Source organism: Siphateles boraxobius, unplaced genomic scaffold (assembly GCF_051911475.1).
Source record: "Siphateles boraxobius isolate OS27281-9 unplaced genomic scaffold, OSU_SipBor_1 9, whole genome shotgun sequence".
In the NCBI taxonomy this organism is placed as follows: Eukaryota; Metazoa; Chordata; class Actinopteri; order Cypriniformes; family Leuciscidae; genus Siphateles; species Siphateles boraxobius.
Window position 1 is genome coordinate 3,772,957 of NW_027509219.1, and position 26,186 is coordinate 3,799,142.

At 37.8% G+C, this 26,186-nt stretch overlaps 1 protein-coding gene and 1 long non-coding RNA gene across 3 annotated transcripts in view; both read left to right on the forward strand.

Moving 5' to 3' along the window:
• Positions 1 to 18,362, forward strand: part of mfn2 (mitofusin 2) — a 35,123-nt gene extending 16,761 nt beyond the window's left edge. For both annotated transcript variants that reach the window (XM_077223790.1, XM_077223789.1), the window contains exons 5-18: positions 2,232 to 2,356; positions 2,685 to 2,793; positions 5,689 to 5,796; positions 6,050 to 6,203; positions 6,905 to 6,972; positions 7,062 to 7,183; positions 9,198 to 9,324; positions 9,835 to 9,939; positions 10,920 to 11,022; positions 11,109 to 11,329; positions 13,494 to 13,649; positions 14,357 to 14,553; positions 15,710 to 15,844; positions 17,060 to 18,362. In XM_077223790.1, coding sequence (XP_077079905.1) covers positions 2,232 to 2,356; positions 2,685 to 2,793; positions 5,689 to 5,796; positions 6,050 to 6,203; positions 6,905 to 6,972; positions 7,062 to 7,183; positions 9,198 to 9,324; positions 9,835 to 9,939; positions 10,920 to 11,022; positions 11,109 to 11,329; positions 13,494 to 13,649; positions 14,357 to 14,553; positions 15,710 to 15,844; positions 17,060 to 17,129 — 1,800 coding nt within the window. In that variant the 3' untranslated portion in view covers positions 17,130 to 18,362. The remainder of the gene's footprint in view (positions 1 to 2,231; positions 2,357 to 2,684; positions 2,794 to 5,688; positions 5,797 to 6,049; positions 6,204 to 6,904; positions 6,973 to 7,061; positions 7,184 to 9,197; positions 9,325 to 9,834; positions 9,940 to 10,919; positions 11,023 to 11,108; positions 11,330 to 13,493; positions 13,650 to 14,356; positions 14,554 to 15,709; positions 15,845 to 17,059) is intronic.
• A 5,121-nt stretch (positions 18,363 to 23,483) lies between these two features.
• LOC143732591 (uncharacterized) overlaps positions 23,484 to 26,186 on the forward strand; it is a 30,645-nt gene continuing 27,942 nt past the window's right edge. Inside the window, exon 1 of the long non-coding RNA XR_013201139.1 lies at positions 23,484 to 23,585. This is a non-coding gene — a long non-coding RNA (uncharacterized LOC143732591). The remainder of the gene's footprint in view (positions 23,586 to 26,186) is intronic.

Consider the following 26,186-nt stretch of genomic DNA (forward strand, 5'->3'; position numbering starts at 1 on the left):
GTGTTGTGTGCAATGCTCCATAGTCATATCATTCTATCGTCAGCCTGTGAGATTGGCGATGCACAATATTATCAGGTGGGGGGATTCAAGAGTGTACTTATTGAATCATTAATTTACTTATTTACTCGTATATTTAATGAATTATTTACTTAGTTCGCGAGAAACGAGAATCGTTGTCTAATATTTTGCAAGCAAAGATGGAGTTGGTAATAAAGAAAAATGTCACGTCGCATAGGAAGTATTTCACCCAAAAGGCGAGCCCATGGATATCACACTGGCAGTTTGCAAACTTTGCACGAGAGTTGTGCTGGTGAAGGAGTCTGTTATTAAGGTCAGTTATTCACTACAGAAAGTAAAAGCAAAAACTGAGCTTTTGGCATCTGTTGCTTCATTTACGGTGCAACAGTTATCTCAGAAATTACGAGAGCTGAATCTACCTCAACATATGCTGATAACAGTGATTTATTGGTCGGTTATGCAGTGATGTCGTTATAAAATGATGCAGAGGCAAATTCACTGTAGGCCCTAATATTAATTTGATCATAATACTATCCTGATAATATTAATAATAATAATAAATGTATACATCAATGGGGAAACCACCCAGTTATTTTCTACATATGTCAAAGGCATCAGCTATCGGCGATATCTCTGACTATCGTCTATACACAATATCATCATCTATTGACTCATTCCTACTTGCAACCACAGATGTTTGGTTGTCCATCTTTTTAGGTTGATAATTTCACACCTATCGATTTGTAAAATTTGTCAGCAACCCAAAGCTTTAATAGGCCCAGTTTTGTGTAGCTAGAAGTTTGAAGTTCCATGCACATGGCATCAAACCATGTGTCCCCCAAAGCTGAGACTATGACAAGCTTTTTATTTAGCTTTTACTGCTGTATGAAGCTTTGCCGGTTTTGTTTGTTTTATTACCTATATTTCTCTTGCAAACCGGAATCAGCTGGCTTGCAATAAGGTTTGCAACACGGACAAACACTGACAGGAGGTGAGGTAACTTCCACTGATTGTTACAGAACCAACCAGCCATTTGATCTCATTATTATCATTGCATTAAATAATAAGAAATAAAATCTAAATGTAATGCTGTAAAATATAAAACAAAACAAAAAATGTATCACCTTAATAAAGAATCGGCAACATACTCCAGAAAATACTCTCCACAACACCTTAGAAGTAAACCTATGCAGTGACATGAATGGCTACAACAGGCTAAAGTAGCGTGGATGCATATGCAATAAGGTCAGCCATAAAAATAACTGTCCACACCTTTTCAGTGCTTTTTTTTACTGTCTTTAGTAAATCCTGACGCCTAAAGAGGGTTTGCACTGGCACAAGCTGTTAGTAAATGCTGAATGCTGAAATGCTGAAATATAGTGCTGACTGTCAGTACACTAAAACACAGCTCTGAGACGGTGTGGCTCTCTCTCTAAGTTATTTGAGAATTGTGCCTCCCTTTAAAGGTGCAGTAAGCGAAAAAAACACACACCTCTCCCTTCATTGCTCCACCCCCAAAATGCATGAACACACAATGCAAGATTGGATGTCTCTTTGAAGCGAAGCAAAATATTGCTTCACGAAAAGTAAAGCGAAGAGGATGAAAAAACCACAAGGAAGAACAAAAATGAACATGCAGTACACAAGAGTATGCAAGCAAGAGTTTGTTGTTAGTCACTAGCAGCACACCAGCTCCAGACAAACAATGACACTCAGAACTGTCCTGTTACTAAAGCTAACATTACAACAACAGCATATATTGGTTCTGTGAAACACCAAAAGCATGTTACTCACATGGAGCAGACACAACAAAACCTCAGTATCTGTTTTTAGGTCTTCCTGCTTCGGTCTCTCTAATGCTGGAAAGCTTTTCTAATAATAACGCGGCTCCTAAAGCTCTTGCTTGATCATAACCCTTTTTTTCACTAATATTCCTCTAACCTTTTCTCTTTTGTAATGTCTCTCAGCCATCTCTCTTTCTAGTCTTTCTTCAAATCTCCCTCTTGATCACTCGCTTTGTATCTAGGGACCTCTGTTTTGATTGGCTAATCTCTGTGCTTGTGACTTCTGCACAGTATGTCATGTGTATTTGAAAAGAGTGAGTAAAATAATGTTTTCCATGACAGGACTCCTTAAATTTCAGTTGATTTTAAAAAAGTCTGATTAAAACTGTGGTAATGCTAATGTATTTGTGTGCGTGTGTGTTTTGGCAGACGGTGAACCAGTTGGCTCATGCATTACATCAGGATGAGGATTTGGATGCAGGCAGTCTTGTCTGTGTCATGTGGCCTAAAGCAAAGTGTGCATTGCTACGGGATGACCTGGTACTTGTGGACAGGTAAAACAAGCAGTTTGGCTGTGAGGCCTGAGATATACTGACATATTTTTAGGAAATAATGTATTATTGGAAATGTCGTCATTTAACATAATACATTGCCTGTTTTAGTTTTAAGATCGTTAATTTTTGCACATATTAAACTTTGTTTGCATGTATTTATTTATTATATTTGCTTTGCTGGATAATTTTTTTATATAAATATTATGTTTAAGGATACCAATGCAATGGCATTATAAGCCTACCGCATTATATAACTAATTTAGTGCATATGATGTCACATTAGTAATATCTGTCTGTCTGAAACTTATATGAAATCTTCCTTTTCAAGCCCTGGCATCGATGTCACAACAGAGTTGGACAGCTGGATTGACAAATTCTGCCTTGATGCTGACGTTTTTGTGCTGGTGGCCAATTCAGAGTCAACTTTAATGCAAACGGTGATTTTAATACGAACTTCAGTTTGTGAAAAAGGCTAATTAAATGTGGGAGCAGAATCTTTACACAATATTTTCTTTATACACTGTACAAAATTATAAATGCAACACATTTGTTTTTGCGCCCATTTTTCATGAGTTGAACTCAAAGATCTAAGTCTTTTTCTATGTACACAAAAGGCCTACAGTATTTTCCTCACTATAAGGCGCACTTAAAGGCCTTTAATTTTCTCAAAAAACGACAGTGCGCCTTATAATCGGGAGCGCCTTATATATGGATCAATTGGTTAATTGGATCAATCGGTTAATAACACTCCACGTTATTAAATTCGCCCGCGAACTCGCGCTCGTGTCCATCTTATGCCCGCTCTGTCACACGGCCAGTTCAACCTCGTATAAATCAGGTTATGTGTGTAAGTCACGTGCCCGCTCATGAGCGCTCACTCTTACTAACAGACAAACGTTCCCCGTTCACAGTAACCGGGTCGTCTCATTCAAAACAGCCAGCTGTTGCTGTCAGCGAGCTGCCGCACATGAATACTCGTATGAGTCAGGCTGTGAATGTAAGTTACGTGCCCGCCCCAGCGCGCTCAAGCTTACTAATAAACGCCTCGCCTCCGGCGCCGCGCACTCGCTACAAAGCTCTCAGAAAACGTTCCCCGTTCAAGCCAAGGTAACCGGGCCGTCATATATGAAACATTGTGCCATCGCTGTCAGCGAGCTGCCGCACATGAATACTCATATGAGTCAGGCTGCGAATGTAAGTGACGTGCCCGCCCTAGCGCGCTCACGCTTACTATTAAACGCATCTATATTAATACTACTTACTAATAGCACTAATAGCACATTAAATAGCACATCTAGTGGAGGCATAACGCAAACCCAGTCAAACGTTTGACTGCAGTATCTTATGCGCCTTATAATCCGGTGCGCCCTATATACAGTTAATGTTCTAAAATAGGTCATTCATTGAAGGTGCACCTTATAATCCGGTGCGACTTATAGTGCGGAAAATACGGTATTTCTCTCAAATATTGTTCCCAATTCTGAAAATCTGTGTTAGTGAGCACTTCTCCTTTGCCGAGATAATCCATCCACCTCACAGGTGTGGCATATCAAGATGCTGATTAGACAGCATGATTTTTGCACAGGTGTGCCTTAGACTGGCCGCTATAAAAGGTTGGTCCACTCTCTTCAATGGCTGTGCGAAGTTACTGGATATTTCTGGAATTGTGTACAGATCCTTGCAACATGGGGCCGTGCATTATCATGCTGCAACATGAGGTGATGGTCGTGAATGAATAGCACAACAATGGGCCTCAAGATCTCGTCATGGTATCTCTGTGCATTCAAAATATCATCAATAAAATGCACCTGTGTTCGTTGTCCATAACATACGCCTGCCCATACCATAACCCCACCGCCACCAAGGGCCACTCGATCCACAAAGTTGACATCAGCAAACCGCTCACCCACACGACGCCATACACACTATCTGCCATCTGCCCTGTACAGTGAAAACCGGATTCATCCATGAAGAGAACACCTCTCCAAAGTGCCAGGCCCCATCAAATGTGAGCATTTGCCCACTCAAGTCGGTTACGACGACGAACTGCAGTCAGGTCGAGACCCGATGAGGACGACGAGCATGCAGATGAGCTTCCCTGAGACGGTTTCTGAGAGTTTGTGCAGAAATTCTTTAGTTATGTAAACCGATTGATGCAACAGCTGTCCGGGTGACTGGTCTCAGACGATCTTGGAGGTGAAGATGCTGGATGTGGAGGTCCTGGGCTGGTGTGGTTACACATGGTCTGCGGTTATGAGGCTGCTTGGATGTACTGCCAAACTCTCTGAAACACCTATGGAGACGGCTTATGGTAGAGAAATGAACATTCAATTCATGGGCAACAGCTCTGGTGGACATTCCTGCAGTCAGCATACCAATTGCACGCTGCCTCAAAACTTGCAACATCTGTGGCATTGTGCTGTGTGATAAATGAACACAGGTACATTTTATTGATGTCATTTTGAATGCACAGAGATACCATGATGAGATCCTGTGGCCCATTGTTGTGCCATTCATCCATGACCATCACCTCATGTTGCAGCATGATAATGCACGGCCCCATGTTGCAAGGACCTGTACACAATTCCTGGAAGTGAAAACATTCCAGTTCTTGCATGGCCAGCATACTCAGCGGACATGTCACCCATTGAGCATGTTTGGGATGCTCTGGGTTGGCGTATACGACAGCGTGTTCCAGGTCCTGCCAATATCCAGTAACTTCGCACAGCCATTGAAGAGAGTGGACCAACATTCCAGATGCCACAATCAACAACCTGATCAACTCTATGCGAAGGAGATGTGTTGCACTGCGTGAGGCAAATGATGATCACACCAGATACTGACTGGTTTTTGGACCGCCCCAATACAGTAAAACTGCACATTTTAAAGTGGCCAGCCTAAGGCTCACTTGAGCAAAAATCATGCTGTCTAATCAGCATCCTAATATGCCACACCTGTGAGGTGGATGGATTATCTCGGCAAAGGAGAAGTGATCACTAACACAGATTTAGACAGATTTGTGAACAATATTTGAGAGAAATGGTCCTTTTGTGAGCTCAGCTCATGAAAAATGGGGGCAAAACAAAAGTGTTGCGTTTATAATTTTATTCAGTGTATTACAGCATTATGAACACAGATAAAGTGCAGTAGTATTCACACTGATTTCATGTCTGGTTAAGATTTTGTTTACATCTTTATTGCAATAAAAAATATGACTTGTCAAGCATGATTAACTTCTATTTTTCTCCAGTCTTTGTGAGGTTGTCAAGTAATTTTAAAGTGGACTCATGGTGTCAGCTTATTAAATATGTCACCCCTCTGCCCTCTTAAAGGAAAAATCATTCTTTCACAAAGTGAACGAGCGTCTCTCAAGTCCCAATATCTTCATCCTGAACAACCGCTGGGACGCCTCAGCCAGCGAGCCCGAGTACATGGAAGAGGTGTGACTTACATGACACATTCTCTTAGTCTGTTTACCCTGAGATGTTTTAAACCGTTAGCATCCCTGATTTTTAAACCTAATACTGTAAGCATTCTTTTATTTTGCTAAATAAAGGACAAGGTGAAGCTTTAAGTTTTTTGTGTCTGTTTTACACATTAAATCAAGCAAACAAATTCTAGTAGACTTTTTTGAAACCAAGGGTGAATGATGGTGTTTTTGCACTCTTATAAGGAAACTTGTGTGTTTGTCAGGTGAGACGGCAGCACATGGACCGCTGTTCTAGTTTTTTAGTGGATGAGCTGCGGGTGGTGGATCGCGCTCAGGCCAGTGATCGGATCTTCTTCGTCTCTGCTAAAGAAGTTCTTCAGGCACGTGTCCAGAAAGCCCAGGGAATGCCTGAAGCAGGTAGATTTGTTACAAACTTTTTAATCAGATAAACCCTTTAGACGTTAAGTATTTACAACATAAAGTATTTTTTGTGTAAATATTTTAATTTGAATGTTTTAAAATGTTTTATTTTAAAATTCTTTATATAAACGGGTGCACAACAAAACACTATACAGTATTGCTATTTGAACTACGATGTGATGTAGATGGACATTAAAGAGGACTCGAACCTCTTTAGTTATGATAGTCTCAGTACATTTACACTGGTGTTTAAGGAATCCAATAAAATGAAATAATAGTTTTTATTATTAGTTTTAACTCTTTATTTGGCACTTTGATAGTCATTATACTAATTATGTCTTCAAAACCTAAAGTCTTAATAAATCTCACCATTTGATTTGATAATTTTTAAAAGCTATATTGCGATTTCAGTTTTATTTCAATTAATTGTGCAGCCCTATTTATTTGAATGTTTCATTTGATGTAATTAATAATTATTAGTTTTGTCATCATTTAACGGCCAGGCTTTTCCGAACCCCCATTTTGGGAAATCCTGCATCACAATTGTACAGTCAAATATTCTTTAGTGTCGTCATGTGAACGTGGTAAACTTTAATGTATATGTACATTTAAGCATCAAATTCTTATTTTGAAAGAGCAAGAAAAGTCCTCTTTTCAATGACATGACCCTTGTAAAGCCATTCTTGTTGGATTTTCAGGTGGTGCTCTAGCTGAAGGTTTTCAAGCGAGAATGTTTGAGTTTCAGAACTTTGAAAGACGTTTTGAGGTGAGTGTTGTTGGGTTTCGGGAGTGTGATAAGTTTCAATGTGTCTGTGTGTGTTTGTCTGACTGTCATATATACGTGTATGCTTACAGGAGTGCATCTCCCAGTCAGCAGTGAAGACTAAGTTCGAGCAGCACACAATGAGAGCCAAGCAGATTTCTGAAGCTCTGCGTCTGATCATGGACTCTGTGCACATTGCAGCTCAAGAGCAGAGGTGAGTGCAAAGGCCCCTGCTTTTCTTAGCAGTAATCCATCACACTAAACACTGATCCACTGGTGACATTGGCATTAGCTTAGTGCCTGGTTGTGCTGTTACAATCTGAGGAAGTGATATAAATAGAGTCAGATTTTGAAATAAGTGATGATATCCAGTAGGGATGGGTATTTTTGTACTGATAGATTTTTAAAAAATAGGGACTTGGCATGACCGTCATGGCGATAATAAAAATATTTTAATTAAAACCGTTACGTTAATGTAAATAAAAATATGACTAGAGAAATAACAATGCTAGATTATCAATAATGCATCAATGTTTTCGAAAAAGAAAGCTGCATGAGGTGAAGCTGAAGAGTGAATAAACAACAGTGAGCTGAAGCTATGACGCATGGCCTAAATGGAATTAATAAGATATCGTTGATACACAACATAAACGTAACATTACAACTTGTATCTGCACAAAAGGACGCAAATGCATGTGAACTTTTAGTTATGTGCTAGCCAGAAAGTGTAAGTGGATGTGCTCTTCCTGTAACAACACGCTGAAACACAGGCAACTAAAGCACAAAGAATTTACAACATTCTTTTACATTCATATTCTCATTATAATCTTATGTATATGGATAGGCGTAATTTCGGGTGGGACATGTCCCCACCACTTTTTGCCAGGGTTGATATTGTCCCCACCACTTTTTAAAACATCTCGCGGTACCTGAGGTCTGATTGGTTGGCGTTAGGACAGCATGCCGTCCACACTAGCGAAATAAATTGAAACTATGATGCAATAACCAATCAGAAAAAAAAGAAATATATGTTTTAGAGGCACGGCGATCATCGTTTTCTTGATCAATTGTCGCTGTCACGTCCCAGTACTCGAGTACTCGTGCACATCCCTAATATCAACAACTTATTTGCTTTTTATATGGCGATATAAATTGTAATTTTGCAGTGGTTTTTATGAGCTTTTTACTTGGTCTTTAAATTTCATAAAGAAATCACGTTTAGACTGATGTTGTGGTCCTTCCTCGTCTCGCAATTGAACTATAAGATTCTTTATTCTTAATAATCAATAATAATAAAAAAAAGTCTTTATAAACTATATAGAATGTGTAGTCCATTAGTCCATATATTTTAATCCATTGAGTTTTCAGTCTGTACAGGGCTATTCAACGTGAAAAAAAAAAAACAGATTAGGGCTGGGACTCGATTAAAAAAAAGAATCTAATTAATTAGAGGCTTTGTAATTAATTAATCGAAATTAATTGCATTTTAATTGCATAAATATTTGACCTGAGAACAGTGAGAAGTAATTTTTTTCACATGGATTTTTAGGATAATGACTGAATACATAAGCTTAAGCAACAAAATATTGTTTATTTTTGTTCAACCAAGTCCAGCAGACCAGTGTAATTTTTGCCATTAAGTGTAGCAATAGCATATTTAGAAATATAGTACATTTCAGAAATTCAGGTAGTCTATAGGTCCACGCTAGCTGCTCTATGTTTTGCGTTGAGGTGATACTTGAGGCCCGATGTGCTGCGGTGATATGCGAATTCCTTGTTGCATAACTTGCACACAACCATGCTCTTATCGACGCTTCCAACCACGGGGCCAACCAAAGCGGTCTCGTCAGCTTCTTCGTTCATGTTCACTGTGGTTTGTTGTTGTCTGAAGTCATGAACGCTAGTTGGTGCTCCAGTATAATCGGTCCGTCGAAACTCATCCAGTGAGAAACTGTTGAAAAAATGTTGAAAAATGTTTCTGTAATTAATTAATCTTAATTAACGCGTTAAAGTCCCGGCCCTAAAACAAATATATATATTTTTTTAGAGTTGGGTGTTTACTTGCACCATCACACTTGGTAAGGACAGAGTGATCAGGAATCATATTAAGCTAACAGTCTTAGATCAGTATTATTAAAAAGAATTTGGTTTGTTATATTTGAATGATAGTTGACTATGCATAGGCTGAAATTAATGTTTAGTATAATGCTTTTTTGTGTTTTGTTCAGGATTCATTGTTTAGAGATGAGGGAGGAGAGGGAGGACAGGCTGGAGTTCATTGATAAACAGCTGGATCTGCTCACACTGGACTGCAAGAGCAAAATCAAAAAGATCACAGAGGAGGTCGAGAAACAGGTGATTCTCCATTTCTGGCTCGCTTGTTTTTTCTGTCTTTTTCAGAAATGTTTGATATTGCTTATTGGGTCTCTGTTTTGCCTTTCAGGCCTGAGCAAACAGAGTATACAAAGTTAGAAAGATTGGGCTGTGTGTCTGTATAGTATGCACTTACTCGGCATAAGTGCACTGTACACGGTGTACGCATAAAAAACGGAATCTGCCATTTCAGTTGGACTAAATCAGCTCCATGATATTTTTAAAAGACACATTTTTGTTTTAGTTTGGCTGAAATCAAACATTTAAACTTCATGTAAACATGTGTAATGTCAGACTTTTTTTGGCACATCATACCCATTTTGCCACTGAGGCTAATATACTATAATGATGGGGTAATGTGATGAATGTACTATATTAAAGTATAGTTGTTCATAGAAATTTACTTTTGTTTACAATTTAAGCTTCAAGCATAGTAAAACTGGCATTTGCAAGGTTGTTTGCACCTTTTAACCTGCTCATCTGGATGTGTAGGTATCTAATGCTATGGCAGAGGAGATCCGGAGACTGGCCGTACTAGTGGATGACTACCACATGGACTTTCATCCTTCACAAGTGGTGCTCAAAGTATACAAGAATGTGAGTTGGACTTGATGTCCGCCCATGTCTTCTCTTTATTTGTACGCTGCTTTATTCGCTCTTGGTTAATGTTTAGTGTCAACATGTAACTCCTCATGGAAATCCCCCAGCTACCCAAAAAATGTAATTTGAGCTTATCTATGGGACAAGGACACGTCCTTGTTAATTTTCAGTTTTACATAGGGCTGTATACAGATAAAAGCAGTTAAAGGGACACTTCATCCATTAGCATTAAGCTTTGTATCGTTAGAAAACAAGTCATATTTTTGAATGGTCGCGCATTATTCGCTCATTTTCCCCTAAGATGGGAGAAATAAGGATTTTAATGTTGCCCTTTCTGCTTATAATGATGTAAAAATCGCCATTTTTGCGTCATTCTAAGCAGGAAGTCCCGTATCTTTGTAGAGGGGTTGAGACTACAAACACTAGTTCCTCATTTTTCCAGACGCTCTACATCTCTCGATAGGGAATGAAAACTTACTTTTTATCTTTTCCTTGTTCTGACTGAACATCCCGGTACCATGCAATAATTAACCATTTCGAAAAGATAAACGCAGAGTAATTCATTAACGAGTTCGCCAACTAACTAGAAATTTTGTGTGAAACGAATTTCAGACTCTGGTGGTTCCTAGCCTTGTAGACGGAAGAGTGATACCTCATAGGCGCTGTTATACCTCATAGGCACTGTTCTGGATTAGTGGGAGTGGCTTGCGGAGCTGTGCAATGTGGTGCATTGTGGGAGTTGTTGTCTTGCATATAAATGCGCCCTACAGTTATTTTCTGTCTTTTCTCGGTCAAGAACGCACCAAAAATTTCTTTTACATTTCGACTACATTTATGACCCACTTTCAATAAAGATTAATGTTGAAATGGGTGAAGTGTCCCTTTAATAGTGATTAATCTAAGGATTTATTTTCTAGTTAATGTCTGTGGTAGCTCTCTTTTTTTTTCTCATGTTTTTCTGGAATGATTGATTTTAGGAGCTCCACAGGCACATAGAGGATGGTCTTGGCAGGAATATGTCAGAGAGATGCTCCAGTGCGATAACTGCAGCGCTGCAAACCACACAGACTGAAATGATAGGTCAGTATCTCTATCATTCGGTGAGCTTTCAAACAGCTCATACCAGTAACAGCAGCATGTAAACGAGACGCTTGTGATCGTTCCAGAGGGTCTGAAGCCTCTGCTGCCCATCGGCATTCGAGAGCAGGTGGATAAGATTGTGCCCAGACAGTGCTTCGCCCTCAGCTACGACCTCAACTGTGACAAACTCTGCAGTGACTTCCAGGAAGACATCAGCTTTCACTTCTCCCTGGGATGGACCATGCTGGTCAACCGCTTCCTGGGTCCCAAAAACACACGCCGCGCCCTCATGGGCTACAATGACCAGGTAGCACATGTTCATTTTGGATGGTCCTTGCTTTTGTCAAGTCAGTTCACCTTTATTTATATAGCGCTTTTTACAATACAGATTGTTTCAAAGCAATCTTTTGTAATAATTGTAAAAATTTTTCCATAGAAAGCATCCTTGGGGCGCTATGAATATAAAAAAAAATCTCAAATTTTTTTTTTTCTGGATTAGTCAATTAATAGTCGAATTAATTGAAATGTTGAAATGCAATTAACTAATTAAAGTTTAACAAAAATTACAATTTAGTTTTTAAAATGACTTTTTAAAAGTTATTTTCATATTTTTCAGATTTTTTTTTTTCATTTTCCCCAAATTTCTTGTTTTCCTTTTAAATTTTCTTCGGCTTTGTTTTAATGGTTTAATTAAATTAAAATTTTGAAAATACACGTCTAATCAATTGAATTCATAAAATTTTTACAATTTAATATTTTATTTAAAGCATTACAATAAAAGGGCCCTTTGAAATGTTTTATTTTTTCAGAAATTCTGTGTTGTCTTAATTTTTCTGAATGTTATGCACATATGCAGGTTTATTATCAGAAACTGGCTACTAAATTAAGTCATAAAACATTTACAGATGTTTACAGTTAAAATAAAACATGGAGGAAAAAGTGATATGTGTACAATAATAATATATATTTCTGTAACTTCTTCAATTTAAACATGACTTTCAGGACAGAACAGGTTAAATAGGAGTCAGGACTAGGGTTGTAACGGTATACCGGTATGGCGGTTTATCGCGATATTGACTTGTACGATTATCATATCGTGAACATTTGCTTATCCACGGTTTTGGAAAAAAATTTAAAGCAGATCTCAAATGCGCATATGCAACTTATTTCCACTTGACTACTCCACCTATACATGTGCACTGGAGAAAATGTCTGAGACTGAGGCTGCGAATTCTTCGAAAAAAAAAGTTAAAATCTGCAGTGTGGGAATACTTTGGGTATCCGAAAAACGAACGTGGGTTTTTCCTTGAAGATTGATATCCAGTTGTGTCCAGAAATATGGACGAAGAGTGGCTGCAAAATGAGGAAATATGTCAAATATGTTCTCCCATATTCGCGAACACCTTCCCTCCCTGCAGATAAAGTTCCATTTATAACTTAAGGCCGTATTATTTACGTGTTGCTGAGGGAATTTACAATATAACGCAGATGTCACGTAAAATGCGCGATTTGATAGCTGGATGAATAAATCTAAAATATAGCTGTGCAATAAATAAAATCCCTATATGAGTGTGTCTATTAAACAGCGCAAAAAACTGTAAATCTATATTCTACTTGTTCAGCGTGTCTGTGTGAATGAGCAGCACCGTTTCACCTAGTATATACTCAAGTATGTGGGACGCTCATGGTGTTTAAAGCGTCTGCCGTCTCACTCACTATATAAGGACGTGAACACATGAACATATCCAGAGCTGCTCTGAGAGAACTAAATGAGCATTTCATAATTTTGTTGAAAATAATCATTGTCAAATACACTCTGACTGAAACTCATAGGAGTTTAGTACAACCTGTCAAAATAAAAATTATCTTAAATAATAATTAATAAATTAAGAATTTTATTAATTCAATTGATCAAACATGTTTGTTCAAATGGGAGATCTGCAGGTTTATTTTTTCTTTCTTATTTTTTCAAAAGGTAGATTAAAAAAGTTTGTTTTAATAAACCATATGTTCAACCAAAAAACCCTATCAGTTTTCATTAATTTAAGGTTCATTGCAGCTGATAATAATAATCATTGTTTAATACCGTAAACCGTGAAACCGTGATATTTTCTGAGACTATTATCATACCGTGAAAATCTCATACCGTTACAACCCTAGTCAGGACAGGTTGTCATGAAGACCTTTGAGTTTTTGTGTGTATATGTTATGATGATAGTTTTTTTTAAATCAAAAGAAATGGTGAAATACTGTGAACTCTTTGCGCAGCTTTGGATGTTTGATTATGTGTAGTAGATGAAACTGCACTGCTTATTCACTCTGAAACTCACAGAACATGCAGACTTCACATTTTTAAATAGCAGTCTTTTTGTGCTTTAATATTTTCAGACACTAGTCCATATCGCATTGATTAAGTTTTCAGCCCTAGCTTTGATTCTAGAATTGATAAAGGATGTGTGCTGTATTGGCAGGTTCCCAGACCCCTGGCCATCACTCCGGTCAGCACCAGTATGCCTCCTTTCCCACAAGGATCCATGACCCAGGAAGAGCTTATGGTTTCTATGGTAACAGGATTGGCATCACTCACCTCTCGGACATCAATGGGCATTATAGTTGTTGGAGGAGTGGTAAGAAGATACCAAATATCTCGAACACACCAAAATTCATGTGTTCCTACAATATATATACACTGCCAACAAGGCTGCATTATTTGATCAAAATTACAATAAAAACGGTAATATTGTGAAATATAAGTACAATTTAAAATAACGGTTTTCTATTTTAATATATTTAGAAATTGAATTTATTAGTTATGTGCTGATACCACTTTTTCCAGACGAAGTCCTATACCGACTTGTAATAATTAATAATTATTTGGTGGGTTGCGGTTAAACAGTGTTTAACAGCCGTTTACACCGTTAAAACATTTTCCACAAATATATTAAGAAATGTTTCTTGAGCAGCAAATCAGCATATTAGAAGGATCATGTGAAACTTAAGACTGGAGTAATGATGCTGAAAATTCAGCTTTGCATCGCAGGAATAAATTACATTTTAAAATATATTCAAATAGAAAAGATTTGTTTTAGTTTGTAATAATATTTCACAATATTACTGTTTTTATTGTATGTTTAATTCAATAAATGCAGCTGTGGTGAGCATAAGGCATTAAAATCTTAAATCTTTTGAACTGTTTTGTATAGTTAACCTGCAAATGGATATTTTTGTCATTATTTACTCACCTTCATGTCATCTGCTTGTCTAATAACTTCAGTCATTATAATTGTTGTAGTATTTGCTGAAATGGATGTGTGATTGTGTTTCTCTGTCTCAGGTCTGGAAAGCAGTGGGCTGGAGGCTCATCGCTCTGTCTGTGGGTCTCTATGGACTGCTGTACGTGTATGAGAGACTCACATGGACCACTAGGGCCAAAGAGAGAACGTTTAAAAGACAGTTTGTGGACTACGCCAGCGAGAAACTTCAGCTCATCGTCAGCTACACGGGCTCCAACTGCAGCCATCAGGTTCAGCAGTAAGTCTCAATCTACCTCTGCGGTAGCCAATTGTAGGCCAGTCAAGTGATTCCATCTGTTTTATAAATTATGTACCAGAAGTCCTCAAATCAAAGACTTTATTTTTGTTTGGTGCCATCAAACAGTTTTTTAATTCTATTTATTAATAACAATTGGAATATTCTTATTTTATTATGCTTTTTAAAATTTGGGGTCAGTAAGATTTTCTTATGTTTATGAAAGAGGTCTATAATGCTCACTAATGCTACATTTATGGGATCAAAAATACAGTAAACACATTGTCATATTGTGAAATATTACAATTTAAAATAACTGTTCTATTTTAATATTTGTAAAAAAAAATAAAAAATCTGTCACAGCATTATTACTCTAGTCTTCAGTGTCACATGATCCTGCAGAAATCTAAAGCCCGCCGGCACATTGTCGTGATTGGTTACGGGTGGTTTGTGATGTCAGAAAAACCAACGATTTCAAACCGCATTTTTGAGACTGTCTTTGGTTCACTGCAGTTTTAAAGAGAAAATACTCAGCAATGGTGTTAGCTTATGAATTTGCACATGGTTTGTCGTAAAGCACATAAAAAAAGACAGATAGACATATAAACAACATTAAAAACTTGATTTTTACCACAGGGGGACTTCAATATTTTTATGAAAACACATTAATAGAATGATCAAAAGAATAGCATTTAATTAAAGTCTTTACTGTCCGTTTTGATCAGTAATCTTGCTGTAATGTTGAATAAAAGTATTAATTCCTTTATATATATATATATATATATATATCCATCAAACAAAGAAATCACATCATGTAAGATAGTAAAAAAAATGTATTATATTCTGCATACAAAGCCTTTTACTCCAGTATTATTAGAGTGTAGGTTGATTGATAGAACTAGAGTTAATCTGAACCGTGATGTCTGTGCAAATGTTGTTGTGTTATTTAGACAATTCTTCAATCACTGGCTTATAAATACAGATTTCAGTGACCTACTGCCCTCTGGTGGAGAAAATGAATACATAAACAATTTATGAAGTACTTATTATAAGAGATTTGCTTTCTGTATTTATGTTCACAGAAATGCGTTTTTTAAACGTTGTTGAATCCGACCTGATTTATTACTTTATTACAAAGAGCAACCCTTGTTTGCCACAGGGAGCTGGCCAGCACCTTCTCTCAGCTGTGTCAACAGGTGGACGTGACCAGACAGCAGCTGGAGGATGAAATCCGGGACCTGAACAGCAAGATCCAGCAGCTGGACTCCCTGCAGAGTAAAGCTAAACTGCTCAGGTGAGAGTCTGTCGCGTAGCCAGAAAAGCGTCTCTGGGTGTGCATAAGAAAAATTGGGTGTGCCACATTTATTGTCAAATTAATGTGCAAAAAAACTCGGACCCGGCGTAGCACTAACTTTACAGAATAGATTGGGATGATGTGTAAAACTGGCTTGCCACATAAACATAATACTAGGCCTACAGTATATAAAATATAACTCAGGGTTCAACATTAAGGCTTTACATGTGCTTGTCCTTCTAATAAAGTAAATCAGCCATTCTCTTGTCCAAGTAAAAATCCAGAAATCGGTTTAAATGTATGCTTCATCTTTCATTTTAAATTCTTAGATTTGATCAATAAATTCAATTGAAATAATAAGACACTATGCTGTTGCCAATCAAATTAATTAATTTACACTGAAAAATTACAACTGCATTAAATAATGTTACGAGATTGTTTTAAATATTTTTTGAAGATACAAATATGATATTGGAAAGAATTATAGCCTACTTTTAAACATGAAACTAAACCACCAAAATACATTTGCTTAAATGTATCATATCATATGTTATAAATATGAAAACTCCACATTAATTTTTTAACCGCTCTATGTTCATTAAGTTTCTTTGTGTGAACTGCGCTCATTGTTTCTATTTCTCTTCATGAGGCGCGAGCCTCAACAGCACAACCGTATTACCAGTCAGCGGCTGTTTGCGGATTGGTTGGCTGTCCAAATGTCGGCAGATATTTTTTTTAAAGATAATAATTTAAAAATTAAAATACATTTTAAATGTACAAATATTTTAGGTTAACAACAATAGTCCAAGTTTAGGAAACGTTTTTACTTTAAACTTTACTTTTAACTTTAAAAAAGAATTCTGCATCTATTTTAGGCTACGCCAGTGAGTCTGTGTGACATGTTCATTAACTGAAACCTGTTTGATTGAGCATTTGATGTTTAGCAGCAGTGGACTTAGTTTATGTGCAATCTTGTTCAGGAATGGATCTTATTATACTGCGACAACATGTACACTACAGTTCAAAAGTTCGGGGTCGATAACATTTAAAAAAATATATACTTTTTTTAATTAATACACTGATTTTAATTAGATCAAAAGTGATAGTACAGACATATTGATAACAGAATACTGAAATCTGGAGTAATGACTTCTGAAAACCAGCTTTGCCATCATAGGAATAAATTATAAAAATATGTTTCTTTTTCTTCTACAGGAATAAAGCTGGCTGGTTGGACAGTGAACTAAACATGTTTACCCAGCAGTACCTTCAACAAGGTCGATAGAGTGAAGCAGCTGTATGAGTGTGTAGAGCAGCTCCCCAAAATATGAGCATACCAAATATTGGTCATCTCATGTTTGCTTGTTAGTTGTTTGCCTTTGAGAGTAGTGTGGCATGCGCCACTTTGAAGAGATCTCCCTTTTGTTTTTGTACACTCTTTCTTTTGTATTTAATACAGGGTTAATTATTTATTCTTGACATGAGGTCGTGTAAAGTGGTTGATCTCTTTGTAGATTGTGTTATATAGATTCCCATACAGATTTTCTTGGCATGCCACAGCAAGTTGCAAAAAGTGAGACGTCCATTTTAAACGGTCTCTCGCGTGCCTTGTATTTATTCTGACAGTGTGTTGTAAGGCCATGAACTTAACGCGGAAGTCTCCTCTTTGGTCTTTGTCACAACTCTACTAGGTTTGACATGTAACGTTAAGAAAGCGTAACGCGGTGTGTCTGAGTTATTTGCAGACTCTGAGTCTTTGAGAGTGTGTGGCGGATTGACACCGGGATCTCACCTTTACTGGTCTCTGTTGGAATTCAGTGAAGATGAAAGCCGAGTACTGTCAGTGTCATCCTGAATTACACGGAAATTATAAGTTTTATTTTTGTCACCCTGTTCTAAATGTCTTGATCTGGCTGACACTTTTGGTGAAAAATGAATTGTTTTGAGGCATTTTTTTTTAAGTGAAGTATTTTTTTGTGAGAAATGTGATTTAATGAAATCAGCAATATTTTGGTGCCTCTTCGATCTTTTCCCCTCATAACTGCAACATTTTACTACAAATCATTTGTTTGTTCAGATCATTTAGTAGCAATATGGGATTAATGAATGTTAGTATAACATGGTATTTATGAATTGGAAGGAAAAACTAGCTTTATGTAAACCTGGACACCAGTTAAGCTAAGCATATAATTACAAGTTCATCATACATGTATTCCACCTCTGACGTCCACATCTGGAATGTGTGTGATCCATTACTAACATGTTAGTCGCTCACATATGTATGGTAACCTGCTTAGTTTGGATTATGATGTGTGCCAAGTGTTAAAGAATGTGATCTGGAGACCTCCTGTGATGTGCACTTTATATTTTGCTGCTTTTTGTCTTTATTCCCAGCAGGTTTATTAGAAAGAGAACGCTACACTGAACATTAATGTATAGATGAGCATGCAGACCGTTGTAATTTATTGTCATTCACTATTACTGTTAGAGGAAATAATAAAGTGACACTGTTGAAAAATGAACGATAGCCTGATTTGTCTCTGTAAAAGCTGTAGTAAATGTCGATTTTTCTTTCTAAAACGAAGCTTAAAGAAACATGAGTGGCTTTTACATTCTTAAAATGGCCAAAAAAATTATAATAATAAATTGGGGAAATAAGTTTTTTGCAGTTCATATTAATATATAATCTATTTACACATGCACACATCCAACAGTTTCTATTGAATGGCTAATATGCCCATTAAAAGTCAGGGTTTCCACAGTCATGGAAAACTTGTAAATATTAGAGAATAAAAAAAGATATATATATATAAAAACAATATGGAAATTAATACATCTTAAAAGATGATTAAAATGGTCCACATCAATCAACGTACACTGTATATTGTCGTCAGTGTGAGATGTTTATGTTTTGTATCTTTTTGTAAGTGTGAAACCATCTAAAAATCATGACAACTATCCAACATGTTTCTACTTACATTCTGACATGATTCTGATGAAAAAAATCTGTCACAACGTGGTGACAAAGTCCTTTATATATAGCACTTTATTTTACAGTCCTGTTCCACATATACATATTATATACTTATTATTATTTACAATAACTTGGTGATAATAGGTATTAACCCTGATCCTACCACTAAACCAAACCTTAACCCATAGTTACCTTACATTACCCAGTCTTTTCCTAGGTAAGTACATGAACTGTAAAATAAAGTGCAACCATAATTTCTTTTAATTAAAATTGAGCTGTTATGTTTTTTTTTTGTGAAGATTTTGAGATGTTTAGATATGCTACCATGGCTGCAATTGATGCATATAATATTAAAATCCGTGATCATATATTATGGTAATGGTACAATGACTTCACTCTCTGACAGGCACAATACATTTTAATGTGCTAGTTAATTAAAGGAAACTAATTAAAAGTCCTTTAAGTTATACATTAATATGCCAAGGCTGAAAGTTGCAATTTGTTGTTTAATTAATCAAATTTAGAGAGTTCTGCCATTTAAAAACATTTTTGAAAACTGGAATAAAGTTTGAATATCTGGGGTAGGCTACTCAAAAGTCTGATAGGGCAGTGAGCATACGTTTACATTTTACACACTTTATAACTTAGAAACATTTTACACAAAAGCAAAACTCTTTAGTCGTTGTCCGCCCATAAGACTCCAAAACAAGAGTTCTAAGAGCATGTCCTAATTATTATCCGACCCATTGCATGAAAAAACTCAATTTATAACCCTAATGTTTCACTTTTCAAACAGTAATTAAGGCATTAATGAACAAAGCATGGCTACCCCTCCCTCACATCCCTGAGCTCATTTGCATGTTAATTATCATTAGCGTCATGGGGGGAAAGCGCCCATAACAGCTAAATTAGCTGCTCAATCATATTTTTGGCTACCCAGAATGCCACTGAAGCACAACAGGACGTATTATTCCAGTCCCTCTCTGTCTAAGACCATCTTTTCGCTGCCTTTCTTTAGTTTTAGTGCCTTTCAAAAAAAGGACAGGCATTAAATGGTTAACAGACACACACACACGCAAAATTCACACCTGACCAGTAAAAAGTGTGGGATTTTACTGTGGTTTTTAAACTTTTTAAATGCCCATTATTTTGATTGTAATTCTGATTATTTTTTCCCAAATCTTGATCGAATATAGTCTAATTCGCTTATATATTAATATAATTAGCCTACAGTAGGCTATATGATAACATCGCATGTCAACAGTTCAGTGGTGTAGCTGAGAGGTGGATTTCCCTTGTCGCACCAGAAGAGGGCGACAAAGCCTCACATTTCAGAAACACAGCTAAATCAAAGCTTGACATTAGTGTTCCAGAGGAAATCCCGTTTTACTCCTAAAATCAGCATGTGCAATACTAATATGTATGTTAAAATAATTTATTCGTTTGTTTATTTAAACAAGTGGGACACTGAGTAATTCTTGAAAGTTTTGCTTAGACATGCACTACTGTGTAGTACATTTTAATAATCGTGGTTATAATTAAAACCAAAATCCAAGGTGTAATCGATTTAGTCATCAATTTCTTATTATAGGGGATATTTGTGTGTTTAAATTAGGTAAAGACCTCTTTTTATCATCAGACCTTTCCCTAATTTCAGATTAACAAGAAAAGACAGGTTTCTTCTGTTGAGGAATAATAAACGTTTATTTGACGTCTCTGAATGTTTTATTGACGTTAGACTCATGGATCCAACAAAGCCTGTATTCTGCATCTACCATATTTTATTTTTGTAAGTCATATTTTCAGCCTGTGTAAAGAAATTCATTGGAGCTCACTTTAAACGACAATAAAACTCTTATATTGTTTTATAATGCAACTCTGTTGATATTAACCAAACCAATGGAGACCTCCGTCATGCTGCGTTTTCTCAATAGGGGTAGACTGTGTACAGTTGAGACACCTTAAATAACTTGCATAAGTTGTGATTTTTGCTGTGCACATGTGTATTAGTGTCCTCTTTGATCATGGGACATTTTAACACCGTAAACATATCCGATCCGAAGATATCAGCAACAGTTTTTTTTTTCTAAGATAAGACTCTCCATCCACAACGAATAGCTTATTATCCTTATGTGACTGTTAAACGTAACTGGTATCATCACAAACGTTTTTCTGTGCCCTAAAAACTGCCATTTTTCATGGTATTGTGTCATGCAAGATCATTGCAAAATCTAGAGAAATGTGCGAGGTGGCCAGCGGGGTAAGTTGAGACACTCGTGTATCTATTAGGAAACACGCTGTTTAGATGTTCAGTGTTATGATAACAGGTTAAACGTCGTAATTAGCCAGAATAGGACGCAAATGAAAATAAAATTTGATATTTGTGATATTTAAACTGTGTATTATTAATAAATATATTAAATATATTGTTCCTGTTTTATAATATCTTAACCAGTGCTAACTTCAAAAAAATGAATGAATTTAAATGGATGAATAAGTAAACATGTTGCCCAATTGTTTTTTTTTTTAAATTTGTCTTTATTTATTATATTTGGAATGAACATTTAGTTACCTTTACATCATTAAAAATGGGTGTCTCAACTGTACCATGGTACTGTCTCAAAAAGACAAAAAGCACCTTATTTTTATGAGCTAATTGTGGAAAATATAAACTACTTATGGGTATTTATGATTGATAATATCTTAGTCTACAAGCTAATGAAATGTCATGTGGCATGTCATGTAGAAATTCAATTCTTTTCAGTATCTATTTGTGTGTGAAAAATCAAAACGCAAAAAGTGTCTCAACTGTACTCAGTCTACCCTACAGATTGTGCCATATGCTAGCCTATATGGGAGTTTATTTTAAAACTGGCCATATGACCGAGACGATGAGATCCCTTGGCTTTGACCTTACATATGAGATTTTTGAAAATGGATGTCTGATATTTTAGAAATGTGATTTAATTGTATTTGATTTCACAAATTTTGCAGCAGCATGCAACCCTTTCCACGTCCTGAGAGATCTGGAAAGAGTCCGAGCTGAGCGGCAGAGCTCTGTGTTCAGTGTCAGGTGTCTTAATCGAAGAAACAAAGAGGATATAAAGACAAGCAACGAACATGTAGACCTGAGGACAGTTACATATAGGCTAGGCTACTTTACCCTTCTGCTAATATCTACCTTTTGTGTAACTGACTTTAAAAAGTTAGGACCAGTCTTGAGGAAAACTATTTGATGACTAACTTCTAATCAGTTTATGCAACATGCCAATGGCTTTTTAATATACTTTGTATACTATCTTGTGACTTTAGATTTGAGATTACACCTAAATTACTAGCCAGTCTCTGGACATTTCATACATGCTATTCATCTTGTGGTTGAAGACACTCTTGCACCTATAGAAGCTATAAACTGCACTTCCACAGCATGCATTGACTATGACCATAATACTTAATCTACAGATATCTGGCCTTGTGAAAAAGATGCACTTGTTTATTTATTTATTAATAAAAACTGTAGATAATATAATATTACTGAAATGCCACTAAGTGTAGCTACTTTAAGAGAGAGACACTTTAAAATTATGCTATTTTGATGTTTGACACCAACAAATGGATTGTTCATGGTAAGTTCATGTTAGTTAATATCTAATGTTAACTAATGAACCTTATTGTAAAGTGTTACCAATTAAATATAAAGATACTTGAGTCCTACATAAATGCGTCAAAAATCTCTTAATTTCTATTTATTGCATTTAAAATTATATGTGTCTAAAAACATTACATTCAGTATATTCTTCAAACATAGCATATTTCCATAATAAGTGCTGTTTTTAAAAGTGCGCTTCTTTATCACAAGGGTGATTTCATCATAGATAAATGAAAATGCTATAGTGCTGGAATACCTGGATTGAGGAAGATCAGGCAACCAGCAAACCAATGTAAGAGCATTGACTTTATTCTAATACATTTACAAGCTAACTGAACAGATCAATTCATTAAATGAACAAATGCCAAAATGCACTGAAATGTAACGATTCTCCTGAGTTTGTAGCAGCTGTTGTTTTTCCTTTTTTTTACAATAGAAATTTTGTTTCATAATTTCATATTTTATGCTCTTCAAAGTTGCCACTCTAGACTAACTCTAGATATTCTCTCAACCAAGTTCATAAGGTGCATCATCATCATCATTATTATTAAAATGCTTGCAACTTTTGTCTTAGCCTATATTTTTTCAGCATAAGCCTTTAGATCAAAATGTTTTTAAGATCATGATAAAGGTAAATTTGAATGTATCATACAGTTTTGACTAACAGTAGCCTATATTCATGTTTTTTTTTTCAATACAGTTTATAAACACCATTTTACATACACATTTTTTAACATGAAGTCCAAAAATGAAATCCTAGATCTTAAAAATATACATAGTCCTGTGTCATAAAAGGTAGGCTACACTATGTAACTTTTTTTGTTAAAAATTAATAAAATTAGAAATTCAATTAATAATTAATAAGTAATCCTTTTTCCAAAACGTGTTTTTGTCTCACACTGGTTCACTATGGTAAGCCTAAATGTTTATATTTCAGACCTGATAGTTTTTGCGTAAAAATTGCGTACATACGTCGCTCGTGTAAACATCTCGTCATATCCGTAAATAGAAAAAAAGTTTCTCCGGCTACTTTGACGCTTGTATGATGTGGGATTAATGACAGAGGATTTGAAATGTTGTAAAAGCGACTCGGAGGTTGTGTTTTCATTACTCAACAGGTGAGTAAGGTATTTTACTGAACAGATAAATTGCCATTGTAGCTCTCATAACACAGAGTTCATTGTAAAGCACTATATATTGTGAAGGTTCATATTCATCCTCACAGAGATGTAGCACAACCAAAAAAAACAATGTTCTTCTTTTGTGGTGTATTTGCTATTCATACTGGAATGGAAAACCCTGGGCGATGAACAACCTGCTGTATGAAACCCATTTTCACCCCTAATTAAGTGGGATTCACATGAAATAAGTGTAATTTAGTCCAGGGCTTTGTTAAATCTATGACCCCTGTGGAACATGAGTGTGGATGTTGATGCGGCTCTCCAAACCCACGCTTGACACTCCTGCTCCGTTCTGGATTCCACTGGATGGATGAATAGATGGAAGACAGAGAAATTTGATTTGGAATAAGAGCATGTCTTCCTGGAGCGAGATGTGCGTATACACAGCTGTGTAAATAACCGAGTTTATCCTCGGTCACCTGCAAGCAATGAAAGCAGCACTTCAGCATTCTGCTTAGAGAAGGTCTGATGCCAACCTGAGTGAGCCAGAGCGCTCGCATTAAATCACACACTGAAGAATGTCATGTAACTGCACGCTCCTATAGTTATTCATAATAATAATCATCAATAAAATCGAAACAGGTTCTTCTTTAGCAATTGAACGTCTACGGTTACGTATGTAACCCTCGTTCCCTGAGTAGGGAACGGAGACGTTACGTCGGATGACGACGAATGGGGTTTCGCTTAGAAAGCCTATCAACTTCGAGTATTACAAAACGAGCCAATGGCAAAGAAATGCCATGGGTCTGCGGAATTTGCATGGCGTAACTCCGCCCCACCTCGTGGGTATAAAAGGAGGAAGCCGGCAGCAAGCAGATATGTTTCTTCGCTGAGGAGCCAAGACTGAGCTCAGGCGATCCCCGCGGTACAGCGGAAAGTGGCAGGCAGACGTAACGTCTCCGTTCCCTACTCAGGGAACGAGGGTTACATACGTAACCGTAGACGTTCCCTTTCGTTGTCACTCCGAGTTACGTCGGATGACGACGAATGGGGTTACCAGTCTAATCACGCCACCTTCTCAGCTGTCTTCCAGTGCCCTGCGTAAATCGAGATCCCTGTCAGCCTGGACAAAGGACTCCATATAACACAGGAATACCAAGGTACACTGGGAAGCATATCCCAAGCTTAGGGGAAGTATGCAATTAATGCCAGCCCGGAGGGGGGGGACTTAGAGAATACACATATGACCCGAAGGAAGCATATGGAAAACACTGGGGTGTCCAGCCGCAGGTGGAATATTTCAACCCCAGGGGTGGCAAGGTGGCTTGCCAAGGGAAAGACACACGCTCAGAGAGGCTTACAGTGGAAATACACATGTGGGGGTCGCTCAGAGGAGGGACCATGCACACGGGAGGCACCTAGCCGACGCACAGGCAATAGACACTGGCGCCGACGTCAAGAGTGCTGGAGGAGCTCAGGGCTTTCGGAGAAGCTCACCTGAGGAAAGTATCGCACGTATCCAGTCCGTGGAGTGGAATGGCGAGCAAGCGAAGACACCTGAGCGGGTCCGGTACTAGCTGGTTGAAGCGAGTACACGAGAGGACACAGGCTCCACTCGGAGATTATAGAATCTGGCGAATGTGTTAGGTGTCGCCCAGCCTGCAGCTCTGCAGATGTCTGTTAGCGAGGCGCCATGCGCTAGAGCCCAAGAGGACGCCACACTCCGGGTGGAGTGGGCAGTCACACCAAGGGGGCACGGTCGACCTTGCTGCTGGTAAGCCAAAGCAATGGTGTCCACTATCCAGTGAGACAACCTTTGCTTGGAGAGAGCCTTTCCCTTCAGCTTCCCACCATAACAGACAAAGAGCTGGTCTGAGGTCCTGAAACACTGCGTTCTGTCTACATAGGCGCGGAGAGCGCGTACTGGACAGAGCAGTGCCAAGGCTGGGTCTGCCTCCTCCGAGGGCAGCGCTTGCAGGTTCACCACCTGGTCCCGAAAGGGAGTGGTAGGAACCTTGGGCACATATCCAGGCCGGGGTCTCAGGATCACGTGAGAGGAAGCCGGCCCAAATTCCAGGCACGCTTCGTCAACGGAGAATGCGTGCAGGTCCCCAACCCTCTTGATGGAGGCCAGTGCAACCAGGAGCGCTGTCTTCATAGACAGGAACTTAAGCTCGACTGATTGCAGGGGCTCAAAGGGAGCACTCTTCAGGGCAGTTAGAACCACTGAGAGGTCCCAAGAGGGAACGAGAGGAGGACGAGGAGGATTTAGTCTCCTCGCTCCTCTCAGGAACCTGATGATCAGGTCGTGCTTCCCTACCGACTTACCTTCGATGAGGTCATGATGTGCGGCAATGGCGGCAACATAGACCTTCAGGGTGGAGGGAGACAGCCTTCGCTCCAGCCCCTGTTGAAGGAAGGAAAGCAAAACACTGATCGAGCATCTCCGGGGGTCTTCTCGGTGAGAAGAGCACCAGTTGACGAAGAGGTTCCACTTCAACGCATAGACGTGTCTCGTGGACGACGCTCTAGCGGAAGTGATGGTAGCCACCACCGCTGGTGGTAGGGTACTCAAACCTGCCTCGTCCCATCCAGGAG